A 12,232-nucleotide genomic window follows, 5' to 3' on the forward strand; every position below is an offset into this window, starting at 1 on the left:
CACAAAGAATAAAACAAACACCTGGACACAGTCCATCTGCCTTAAGAAGTAAAGCATAAAACAACTGAACTCTCTGTAAATTCCTCACCGATCAAAGTCCCCACCAACACCCAGAGGCAACCACACTCCTGAATTTAGCTTTTAGTATTCTTTTACTCTAAAAAAAGGGAATTAAGTGGTATCATACCACATGCATTCACATTCAACTTTTTTTCACTCAACGTTGCTTGTGAAATCCATTCATGTTGACATGTAAGTAACGTATTCATTTTTACTATCGTATAGCATTCTCCGGAAAACTATGTGTAATTGATCAGTTTTCCCCAGGAGCAACATTGCAATGAACGTTCCTGTCTTTGCACACAGGCGAGTCGCTCTAGGGTACACACCTGGCTTGTAGGGTATGTGCACCTTTAACTACAAGAAATTGCTAGATAGCTGTCCAAAGTTATTGAATGAATTTATGCTCCCACCAGCAGTGAATCGCTGCACTCTGACTTATGCACTGCTCATAAATCCACATCGCCATCAATTTTGGCACTGACAGATTTTTAAATTTTTTGTTAAGTGTGAAATGGTATGTCCTTGGGTTTTTTTTTTTTTTAAATAGATGTATTTATTTTTATTTATTTATTTTTGGCTGCGTTGGGTCTTCATTGCTGCACGTGGGCTTTCTCTAGTTGCGGCGAGCGGGGGCTACTCTTCATTGTGGTGCGCGGGCTTCTCGTTGCGGTGGCTTTTCTTGTTGTGGAGCACGGGCTCTAGGCGCACGGGCTTCAGTAGTTGTGGCACGCAGGCTCAGTAGTTGCGGCTCGCGGGCTCTAGAGCGCAGGCTCAGTAGTTGTGGCGCAGGAGCTTAGTTGCTCTGCAGCATGTGGGATCTTCCAGGACCAGGGCTCAAACCCGTGTCCCCTGCATTGGCAGGCGGATTCTTCACCACTGCGCCACCAGGGAAGCCCACCTTGGTTTTTACATTAGCCTGAATCTCAGTGAAAGGAAGCCTCTTATGTTTGCCGCTCAGGTGAATAAAGGCTCACTCGTTCACTCTCTGTGCTCATGCACACGTCCTGTTTGACTCCTGCATGGGTCCCGTTCCTCGACTACCTCTGCAGGACTCCGGCTTTCACGCCTGGCCTTCTTCCAGATATTCCCTCACATCCATCTCTACCACACGCCCCCGCCTGAACCCATTTCTGGAGATTCTCTCTAACTTGACTTTGTTTTTTGATTACGTTGCTCTTGATGCTGACCTATGCCTGCCCACCGGCCCTGGGACTTCGCCCTGGCCTGTCCTCCCCTGTGTAACCCCGTCTCCTCACCTGGAGACCAATATGTCCTCTAACCTAGTGCTTGGCTGAGGCCTGACATCTGACCTCAAACCCAACATGTCCTAAACCAACCATAAACCTGGCTGCAAACAGGCTCACCGCCTGCTTTGAGGTTTCTGTCGGTGGTACTAGTAATCTTTTGCTCAGCCTTGAATCCTTCGATTCAATCTTAGTCTCCCTGTAACTAACTCCCTCCTCTAAGAGACAGTAGACAGGAAAGCATTAGGTAAGTTATGGGGAGCAACCAAACCTAAGATGTTATAATTACATCCAATCAGTCGCTCGCTGACTGCTGTCAATCTTCCCTTTCTAAACTCTACCATCTTAGCTCTGCTGCCACCCCACTCACTGATTCTCGCAAGAAGCTAAATTGAGCTGGGGAAAATCTCCTGTCGGTAGGGCATCCCTGAGGCTGTCAGGAGCTGATCACTGAGGAAGACCTCTGGGGAGGCCCCGGGGCTGTATATCGGGAACAGATCCCTGGGGCCTTCCTGAGCCCCACTAGGCAAGGATCCCAGGAGGCTTCCTGAGGCTATGTCCAGGAAGGGGTCCCTAAGGATCCACTGAGGCTTTAGCAGGACATCTCTGGAGACTCACTGAGGTCATGAAAGGACAGGATGCCGGGACAGTTCCTCAGGCTGTGCAGCATTGTAGCCCTGAGCGTCTACCGAGGTTCTGTCAGCAGGGGATCCCCAGGGACCCACTGCGATCGCCTCAGGGAGATTCTGTGGCTGTGACAGAAGGGGATCCCTGGAGAGCTCCCATGGTTGTCATCCGTTTAACGAACGCTTACTGTGTTAGCTGTAGAAGCGGAAGACACAGGTCTCACCCGCCCAGCAGTATCTTGCAGTACCCTATGGGCTCCGTGGGAAGAAAGACAGGCGGTAAATGTTCCAGGGCGGGGACAAGGGCTGTGGGAAGCCTTTGCTATTACGAGACAGGATAGAAAACTCAGTGTCGCAAGGGATCTGAGAGAGCCACTCACTCTGCTCTGAGGGCCGGGGGTAGCCTTTACTGAGGCGCTGGTTGGCATACGACTGAGATAATACACGTAAAGTACTTAGCACAATACCCTGCGTACAGCAAGTACTACATCAATGTTACTTATCATAAGTGAGGAGGCACGGAAAACTTTAATCAGAAAATATCATCAAGAACTGGCACGCGTCTGTCAAGCGGCTCCCCAAAGCCGCACTGCGCTCCCGTCTGAAATGCCGGTCCCTGACCTCTCAGGTTAGGTCTACCGCCGACAGAAATATAATGCAGCCACATAGGTAATTTCTAATTTTCTGGTAGCTACTTTGAAAAAAAGAAGAAAGGAATGTGAAAGTAATTTTAGCAATACATTTATTGAATCTAATACACAAAATATTTTACTTCAACGTGTACCTAACATAAAAATCAGCGTCATCATTCCTTCTTTGGTACTGAAGTCCTGGGTGTATTTCACCTGCACGTTTCAAGCGCCGATAGCCGCCCGCGGCCAAGGCTCCGGTGGGGGAACCTTCACGCTTCAGCCGAAGCCTGGCCCAACCCCCTCCTTCCCCGACCCACCTGCCCCCTCCCCTGCCCCTCCTTCCCCGACCCACCGGGCCCCACCCCTGCCCCTCACAAGCCCCGACCACTTCCTTACGGTTCTCACCTCGCTGCACTGACTGCAGCGGTAAGTCAGCCACTTGGTATTTACCGATCCCTAGCAAGTGCGGGCGACAGACACCTCCTCAACCACCACCCGCAGCGGGGTGCTTTCGGTCTCCGCGTCGCCTCGCCCTCGGGTTAGGACCGTTGTCCTGCCGCTTCGCGCAGCAGAAGCCTGGGCCGAACACCAGGCCTAAGAAGCCTGCAGGTAGAAGGATTACCCATCCGCTTCCTCCGCGGCACCGCCCCTTAGACGCCTCTTAGTGACGTCAGGCTCCGCCGCGTCCGTCACGCGCGCCTGGGTCGGAGGCGGGACTTCCGGCCGCGCGGAGGCACAACTTCCGGAGGGAGGCGGAAGAGCCTCTCGGCTCTACCCTCCGGAATCCCGGGACCAGTGAGGGGCCACCCGGCGTACCGGAAAGGGCCGCCGGGGCGGGTTGGCCGCCCTCGGGGTGTCGGGGCTGCGGGTCTGAGGGATGAGGAGAGGCCATGGCCAGCGACGGGGCCAGGAAGCAGTTCTGGAAGCGCAGCAACAGAAAGGTCCCGGGCAGGTGGGTGTGACGGGGACCCGGGTCGGGGTCAGAGGTCAGAGGTCGGCTGGGCGCGTCGGCCCGCTGGGCTGCGGTGGAGTCGGGGTCTGGGGAGGGGTGACCTGGGCTCTGAGGAGACTTCTCGGGGTGTCCTGGGGGTCGGATCGTGGGGTCTGGGAGGTGACAGTGGCTGCACGTAGGAGCGAGGCCAGAAAGGAGGAGGAGGAGCTGCCGGCAGGCTTGTCCCGAGACCGGCAGGCTCTCTTCTGCGAAACTCCTCGGCCCCCTGGGGAAGCTGCAAGGAACCCACTGGGCTCCAGCCGCGAGGAGTTGGTGGAGTGAGGAGAGTGGCCGGGGCAGTCTGCGCCCGCCCGCGAGCTCGGTTTCTGCAGGGGGCGTGGTGGTTTTGACCCGCTTGATTGGCGTTCTCGTCTCTCCTGTGGGCTGCTGCTTTTGCCCTGGGCGAGGAAGAATACTTGAGGCTCCCTGTGGATTTCCATGTCCCACTTTCTGGCCTCAAAGCCAACTCCTGTCTTGAGTCAGCAGCAGGAAGCAAAATTTTTTTTTTTTTTTTTAGTTAAGTGCCTGCAGCGACCTGGGTGCACCCTGGAAGCTGTACAACTCCAAAGTCCTCCTCTGATTGATGTGTCACCCAGCCCAGCCAGGGCCCTAGGAAACATGGCAGACGTGACGGGCAAAACGCCTAGGATAAAATCAGCTGCTGGTGAAAACAGATTAGAGATAAACAAACTACAAGATTTCTACACACTGTTCAGTTTGGAAACTAAAGTCTGAGATACTGAAAATTAAGAATTGTGGTCTTAACTCCAAGTAGAACCATTCATAAGCACAGTTTATTCGTAAGTGTTGCATAGTAAACACTATTGTTTGAGTGACAGAATTGTAAACTTTGGAATGCACTGTGTCGTGTCAGAAAGGTTTAATTTTCAGAATGGTCTGGGAGTTAGCAGTATGAGTTCCTGACTGCTCAGAAAAGCGACTTTGGAGGGGGTCCCTGAAGTTGGCCAGGCACCCTATTTTACTCCAGAGGACTGTGGGTTTTTTTTTTCCTTTAAATTTATTTATTTATTTATTTATATTTTATTTTCGGCTGTGTTGAGTCTTCGTTGCTGCGCACAGCCTTTCTCTAGTAGCGGTGAGAGGGGGCTCCTCTTTGTTGTGGTGTGTCGCTTCTCATTGCGGTGGCTTCTCTTGTTGTGGAGCACGGGCTCTAGGCGTGCGGGCTTTAGGAGTTGTGGCACGCGGGCTCAGTAGTTGTGGCTCGTGGGCTCTAGAGTGCAGGCTCAGCAGTTGTGGTGGACGAGCTTAGTATTTGTGGCTCACGGGCTCTAGAGCACAGGCTCAGTAGTTGTGGCCCACGGGTTTAGTTGCTCCTCGGCATGTGCGATCTTCCTGGACCAGGACTCGAACCCGTGTCCCCAGCATTGGCAGGTGGATTCTTAGCCACTGTGCCACCAGGGAAGTCCTTAGGACTGTGCTTGATTGAAGAACAATAAGAGGTTTCATCGAAACCAATGTCAGGGTCCAGGATGATGTGAAAATCCTGGAATAGCAGAGAATAGGAGGTCCTAGCAGTGACAGGAACACATGCTCTAGAACACAGACTCCAAGGAAAGGAGCCACGTGGCAGTAGAACTTTTGTGTGTTGTTTTTAGGTCTTGAGATTTTGGTTCCTCCTCCGTCTAAATAGATTCTGATTCTTAACAACCAGCTGAGGTGTGAGAATAATCAAGCTCTTGTGTGTAGTTATAATGGTGAATAAACCTTTGGATTGATGACCGTGTCTCTTGGGTATTTGTCCTTGTATTGGGTTCAATAGTGCCCCCGGCCCCGCCCCAATTCAGGTCCTCGGACCCTGTGAATGTGACCATATTTGGAAATAGGGTGTTTGCAGATGGAATCAAGTTAAAATGAGAAATGAGGTCACACTGGATTAGAGTGAGCCCTAGTCCAGTGACTGGCGTCCTTATAAGAAGAAGGAAATTTGCACACAGAGAGACAGACACAGGGAAGATGGCATGTGAAGATGGAGACAGACTGGAGTGATGCCTTTACAAACCAAGGCAGGCTGAGGATTCGTGGCAGCCAGTAGGAGCTAGGAGAGGCAGGGAAGGATCCTCTCCTAGAGCCTTCAGAGAGAGCATGGCCCTGCCGACACCTTGACTTTGGACTTGTAGCCTCCAGCACTGTGACAGGATAAATTTCTGTTGTCTTAAGCCGCTAAGTTTGTGGTACTTTGTTGTGACAGCCACAGGAAAATAATACTGTCCTCAACTTTCTTCTGTGAAATCCTGCATTCCCAAAGACAGCCCTGCTTTTTCCTTGGACTCCGATGCTGTGCCGTGCCTTAGGCATTTTTGAGAGCAGTTCCCATGTGATAGTCCCAGACTTGGAGTGGAGTCTTGGAGGCCTCCTGGAGGCTGTCACTGCAGAGGGCAGGGCGAGGAGGAGAGGTCGGCTCGCCCGGAAAGGCCTGCACAGCCGCTGCGTGCCCCTCGCCTCCTGTGGCCTCGTCTCTGGCAGTGCTGCTGTTTCAGGCGACAGGAGGAGTTGCAAAGGTGTGCCCGTTTCCCTGTCAGTAGATGACCTCCCTGTGGTGACCACTGGCCGCATACCTGGTCTTTACCTACCCAAGCTCGGTGCTGTCAGATCCTAGCTGACTTCCAGCGGTCGTGCCAGCTCTTTTGAGTGGTTCCTGTGATTAACTTTTTTTGAGTGTGGGCCTCAACCCCGAGAAACTCAAAGGAGGAGGAATACACCCCCCACAAAATATGGAACTGGTAAAGGCTCTTTTGTATAGCACAAGCCTTTATAATTAGTAATTCCTATGACAGTAGTGGCTGCTATTCATCGAGCACTTACTATTTGCCAGGTGCTATTCCTGGCGCTCTGCAAGTGTTCGTGTCTCTGGTGTTTTAGAATTTACAAAACACACTCTGTCCTCCAAGCACACTCTGACACTCAGTGAGGTAGGCTGGTTTAAAGCCCCTTGGTCGTTTTCCCCGAAATGCCATGCTGAGAAGCTTAAGTGTTTTTGCATGATGTCTAAGGCCCTTTATAACCTGAGGCTGCTCAATTCTTTAGCTCCGTCTCCTGCCCCTCCTTGCTTTGAGCTTTGCCTTCACTGGTGCTGATGGACTTGTAGGATCCTTGCTGTACCTGCTGTGTGATGCCTCTGTCAGTTTCATGCTTTCATAGCTGACCAGAATGTTCATTTCCTCCCTTCCCTCTCCTTTGCCTGGCTTTTTATTTTTCTTATTTATTTATTCATTTTTTGGCCTCGCTGTGTGGCATGTGGGATCTTAGTTCCCCGACCAGGGATGGAACCCCTGCCCCTGCATTGTGAGCGCGGAGTCTTAACCACTGGACCTCCAGGGAAGTCCCTGCTGGGCTTACTTTTTAGAGATGTTTAAGAACTCGCCTCCAGTGTACCTCCTGGTCAGGGCTGGCCTGTTTTCATGCAGTCTGGACTAAAGTACCCCTTTGTGCGTCACACTCAGTGTTGGAAAGTGCTTGTTTTCTTCACCAGACGGTGAGCTCTTCATGTTTGGGGAGCGTGCCTTACTCATCTTTGCATTGTTACTGCCAAATCAATAAGTGGTGGTTGATCCGAACTGTTTTCCAGATTAACCTGGAGAGACTGAGTGATTTGGCCAAGGGCTTACACTGCACGAGGTGGTCTTGCTGATAGATCCCCCTATTCTGTGCACACCCTGGTCCTTAGATTATGTATTTGGCTGATGCTTCCTTAGAAACTTCTTCTCTGGATGAGGCAGGATGTGTGATATGGTGGAAAGATGTCTGACTGGGAATTGGGTGGTCCAGGTTTTAGCCATGGTTTTCTGTTAATCTCTCTGTGACCTTCACCTTCCTCATATTGCCCCCAGGGCCATCAGTTTCTGCATGTATAACCTAGGGAGTTGCATTAGACCTAAGTGGTTGTGACCTACAGGAGGATATTTGCTTGGCCTAACCCTGTTCTCTTAGACGAGAAGGAGAGAGGCCTCTTGGACCAGTTTTGAGAGTCTGATAATTTATTTATTCAGCAAATATTTATTTAACCCAGATTATGTGCCAGTAATGGTTCCAGGTGCTAGAGATGCATCAGTGAACAAAACAGACCAAAATCTGTGCTCTCACAGAGCTAACAGCAGAGTGGGAGAGGCAGAGAATAACTTAAGTTTTTTTTTTTTTTTTTTGGTTGCGCCTCACGGGTTGTGGGATCTTAGTCCCCGACCAGGGATCAGACCAGGGCCCTTGGCAGTGAAAGCGCTGAGTCCTAATCACTGGACCACCAGGGAATCCCTCGAGAATAACTAAGTAGAGAGTTAACTGTCAGAAGGTGATGACTGCTATCAAAACAGAGCAGGGAAGCGGGATAGATCTTTCGGGGGCAGGTGCCGTGGGGCGAGTGTCATGGTGATAAGGTGACCAGGTAAGCTGTAACAGAGCAGGTGACATTTGAGCAAGATTTGCAGCAGGTGAGGGAACAGGCCTCCTGGGTGGCCGGGAAAGAGTTGTCCAGGCAGAGGGCTGAGCTCTTGCAAAGGCCCTGGTTCGGGGGCAATGCTGGTGTGTCTGTGGAGAAGCCCGGGGGGCCGGTGTGACCACTGCTGAGGCGGGGAGAGACGTGTGGGGCACGAGGCCTGAAAGGTGGGAGTGGTGGGCCTCATGGTCCCAGGAAAGACAGGGCCTCCCAGTCTTTTCTTCCGAGTGAAGGGGGAGCCTTTGGAGGATTGTGGCAGCGGCATGCCCTGCCTTTGGTTTAGCAGGATTCCTTTGGCTGCCCCGTTGTAGGTAGACTGGGGGGCCGGGAGGGCCAGGGCGGAAGCAGGGAGACCAGTTAGGAGGCTTTGCGAACATCCAGGTGAGAGGCGGTGGTGGTTTGATCAGAATCAGGAAGTTGATGATAGGAATCAGAAAAGGTTCAGCCTCTGACTCTCTGGGCCTGTTCTTTCGCGGGCCATTGACTTGCTTGGCTCCCACGGGGCTGTGGCTTTCTGCAGTTGCACTTAGCATTCTTGCTACACTTCACTGTAAATGCCAAGATGAAATCATAGCACACTGGGTGGGAGAACGCAGGCAGCCTTTCAGCGTGGATCCGACGCTTGCTATTTTAGCACGGCTCTGCCTGGCAGTGTGCTCTGCTGGCAGCAGGGTAGGCGGGCCGCTGGGGCAGGTGAAGGGTGACATTTGTAAGTGCGGTGGCAGCAAGAAAGGCCGGGACTGAATATGGCGGGGCCGTGGGTGCTCGGGTAGACGTGGGGCAGAAGACCATTCGCGGTGCGCTGGCCCCGGCCGCTTTCAGCGCACAGCTGTCACGGCCACGAGGCGGCCCTGAGCAAGGGGGAGGCTCAGCTCAGCTGTCGTCTCCGCAGGCCACCGTCAGTCGTCAGCTGCAGGAGGGGAGCGTGGCGGGGCACGGTTCATTCAGAAAATACTGGAGCACCTCCAGTGCGCCAGGTACCACGCAGAATGCCGCGCAGGGGCGTGGGCCTCGGGGTCCTCAGGCCGAAGGAGACGGTGAACACCTGATACACAAGCAGTCTGCAGGCTCCCACGGCCGCAGCCTGGTGATGGGGGCAGAACAGCGGAGCCCCGCGTCCATAGAATGCCACGTTCCCCCCGCCCCCGGAGGAGGTCTCGCCTAGGCTGGGACCCGGGGCTGGAGCAGGGACCATCCTGCCACGCAGAGGTGTGGGTCGGGGTTGGGGTCGGAGCTCTCCGCAGGGAGACCCCGAGGAGGAAGTGAGGAGGGGTGCGCGGGGCCCAGAGCACGCAGGGCTTCCAGGCCCTGGAGAAGATCTGGGTCTTGGTCCCGAGAGCCATGAGGAAGCACTTCATCCTGTTCCTCCGCCTCGAAGAGAGGGTGAGAGGAAGTGGGCACGGGAAGTGGGGACCAGGGCAGTGGCTGTGGGCGGGGGGAGTGGACAGGTTCAGGGCCCGGGCTGCGGTGGGCCTCGAAGGGGTCACTGATGGGCGGGGTGTTGGAGGTTGAGGTGACCCCCAGGGTTCTGGCCTGAGGGGTGGGGTCCCCCCCAAGATGTCCACGTCCTCATCCTCGGAGCTTGTGACGTGTCAGTTCCACAGCAAAGGGGAATTACGTTGCAGATGGAATTAAGGTTGCCCGTCAGCTGCCCCTGAGACGGAGAGATTGCCCTGGATTATCCGGTGGGCCCAGCACAGTCACATCAGCTCTTAAAAGTATCAGAGATTGGACAGAGGTGGCTCCGTCTGATCTGCGCTTGCTGGCTTTGAAGATGGAGGAAGGGGCCCCGAGCCAGAGCACCTGGTGGCCTCTAGGAGCGGGGAGCAGCCTGTGCTTTTGGTCAGCAGGAAGACGGGGACCTTGGTTCCGCACCCGCTAGAAACTGAATTCTGCCAGCAACCCGGATGAGCAGGAAATGGATTCTCCCCAGGACCGCCTCCAGAATGGATGCAGCGGGCTGACCCCTGGACTTTAGCCTGGGAGACCCATGCCGGACCTCTGACCTCCAGAGTGTTAAGATGATGGGTGGGAATGTTTGAAGGCAGTAAGTTTGTTACAGCGGCTGCAGGAAAGCAGAGCCCTGCGGGGGAGGTGGAGGGGCAGGGAAGCGTGGCCGAGGGCCGTCGGGTGGGGAAGGGGTCCTGCACTTGAACGTGGGCCGGTACCTCGGCCAGTCTTCACGGGTGGGCTGGGCCCTCACTGGTGAGCTCTGCAAAGCGTGTTTAGTCAGAGGGGTCTTCTCTGTTCCGTGTCCTCTCGGGTCCAGGGGCCAAGTGGAGGCTGTGCCTCTCTTTCCTCAGAAGTTCTGAGCTGCTGCCCCACCTGCTCTCCTGTCTTGTGTGTTTATAGACCTGGCTTGTTTTCCTGCTGGTGCTTCTGGAGTGGCTGTTTGGAGTGTCTCTTTATTCCTAGTTTTCCCTGTCATGAGGAGCCCAGGAGTCCGTGCTCTGGCAGTGACTTTGTGTTTTGTGTGTGGGGCGTCGGTCTGGTTGCCACCCGTGCGTGGAGATGGTCTTGCTGTGCTGAGCACCGTGGAAGCACCTGAGGGTGGGGTTTGGCTAAATACATAGTTTGTTTTACTTGTTTGCTTTCCAGTGGTCATGTTTCATGTTATGAAACACCTTTTATTTTGTCTGGAAACATTTTGAAGAAATAAATTTAAAATGAAATCATTTTTTTTCCCTCTTAAATGTTGATCTAATGTTGCAAATCTGGACTCTTTTGGGTTAATTTTAGATGAGGACAAAAATGACTTAAAAAAAGATCCTTGATGATTTTGGATTTGTTATGTTTTTTTAAAATTTAGTAAAATGAGAGCTGGAGGAGGTGTTTCACCCCCCTGAGTCCTGTGAAGGCAGGAGCAGAGGTTGGGGGTGGGAATGAACAGAACAGGCGCCGGGAGCCCTCGCCTCCGTTTTTCTGTTCCCACTGGAGCGGCCCCGCCTGGCCCGCGTACAGCTAGGACAAGGGCAGCGGCTCGGTGACCCGGGGCCAGGGCGTGACACCCGCCCCCACCAGGCCTTCTCCGGAAGCTCCACCATCTCCCACTCCTGGGCTTATCCGCTCCTCAGTGGAACGCGTGCAGCGTGAGGACTGGCCCCTGCGGGCCCTCTGGGTGCAGCGGGGGTCCCGGCCTTGGGGCGGCTGGGCTGCACGTGGGGGATGCCTCCGTGCTCGGCCCTGGGAGGGCAGACACGACCGACCGCCTGGTTCTCCCTCCGGAGGATTCCGGGGAGGGTGGCTGTGAACCACATCCACGGCCAGGTGTTGGCTCTGCGCCCCAGGCGGGAGGTGGAGGCGGATGGAGGTGGTGCTGGCCTTGCAGTGACACCGCGTACCTGCGCCTGCTTATTGAGCACCTCCCTTGTTTCGGGCTCTTGACACACAGGTTCGGGCCAGCAGCAGCGGGAATGCTGAGGGGTCCTTTACAGACTTCACAGGCTGCAGCTGAGCTGGTGGTGGGCCTGGCCCGGGGCGGGGGGTGGGACCCGGTTGCTTGCACACGGACTTCCTCTTTCCCGGTTCTCCAGGGGTGAGAGGGGCAGCTTCTAGGTTCACCCAGACGTTCCCCCCCGCTCACAGAGAGAGGCAGAGGGTCAGGAGGCCCAGAGGGGACGGGGCAGCCTGGGTTCTTCCCATTTCTGGGCTCCATGCTACAGGGGACTTCTGTTTTGAGTGTCCCTGGTCCTTTTGTTCCCTCATTCTGATGCTGTTTCCTCTTTTGGGGGGATTCACGTGGAAATCCCAGCCTGAGTGCTGAAGGTGGCGAAGGCGCAGGTAGCTGTCGGGGAGTTTAGTTGCTTAGAATGGCTACGGGTTCTCTTACTGGGGTTAGGAGGGCTCAGGGCTGAAGCTGCTGTTAGTGTTACTAGCGCAGCTGGGCAGGGGGCCCTGCGGGTGCAGACCCCGCGGCAGCCCTCGCCCGGCTGCTGCTCTCCGCCCGAGGCCCCTCGGTGAGCGGTGAGCGAGCTGGCTTTGAACTCAAGCATGTTGGCGGAGGGCAGAGCCCTTTCTCTCCGCCGCCCTGTGCGTTTCTGGGCTCCTGACCGCATTAGCGCTCTGTTCCCCGTGGTCCATCCTCCCGGGGTCTGGAGTTCACTGGCACTGCCAGGGTGTTCCGGCCCGGGCATGGCCCGCCGTCTTCCTTCTCACCCGGGCCGCACACTCGAGCTTGGCCCGCGCTGTCGGGGCCGGACGGTGACACAGTTCTCAGACGTGCCCCGGGC

At 54.6% G+C, this 12,232-nt stretch overlaps 1 protein-coding gene across 4 annotated transcripts in view; it reads left to right on the plus strand.

Annotated features, from left to right (window-relative positions):
• The first annotated feature begins 3,317 nt into the window (after window positions 1-3,317).
• TBC1D22A (TBC1 domain family member 22A) overlaps window positions 3,318-12,232 on the plus strand; it is a 315,289-nt gene continuing 306,374 nt past the window's right edge. For all 4 annotated transcript variants that reach the window (XM_068561086.1, XM_068561089.1, XM_068561088.1 and 1 more), the window contains exon 1: window positions 3,318-3,517. In XM_068561086.1, the coding sequence (XP_068417187.1) occupies window positions 3,456-3,517 (62 nt within the window). In that variant the 5' untranslated portion in view covers window positions 3,318-3,455. The remainder of the gene's footprint in view (window positions 3,518-12,232) is intronic.

The sequence above is a fragment of the Eschrichtius robustus genome, chromosome 13, assembly GCF_028021215.1.
Source record: "Eschrichtius robustus isolate mEscRob2 chromosome 13, mEscRob2.pri, whole genome shotgun sequence".
NCBI lineage: Eukaryota > Metazoa > Chordata > Mammalia > Artiodactyla > Eschrichtiidae > Eschrichtius > Eschrichtius robustus.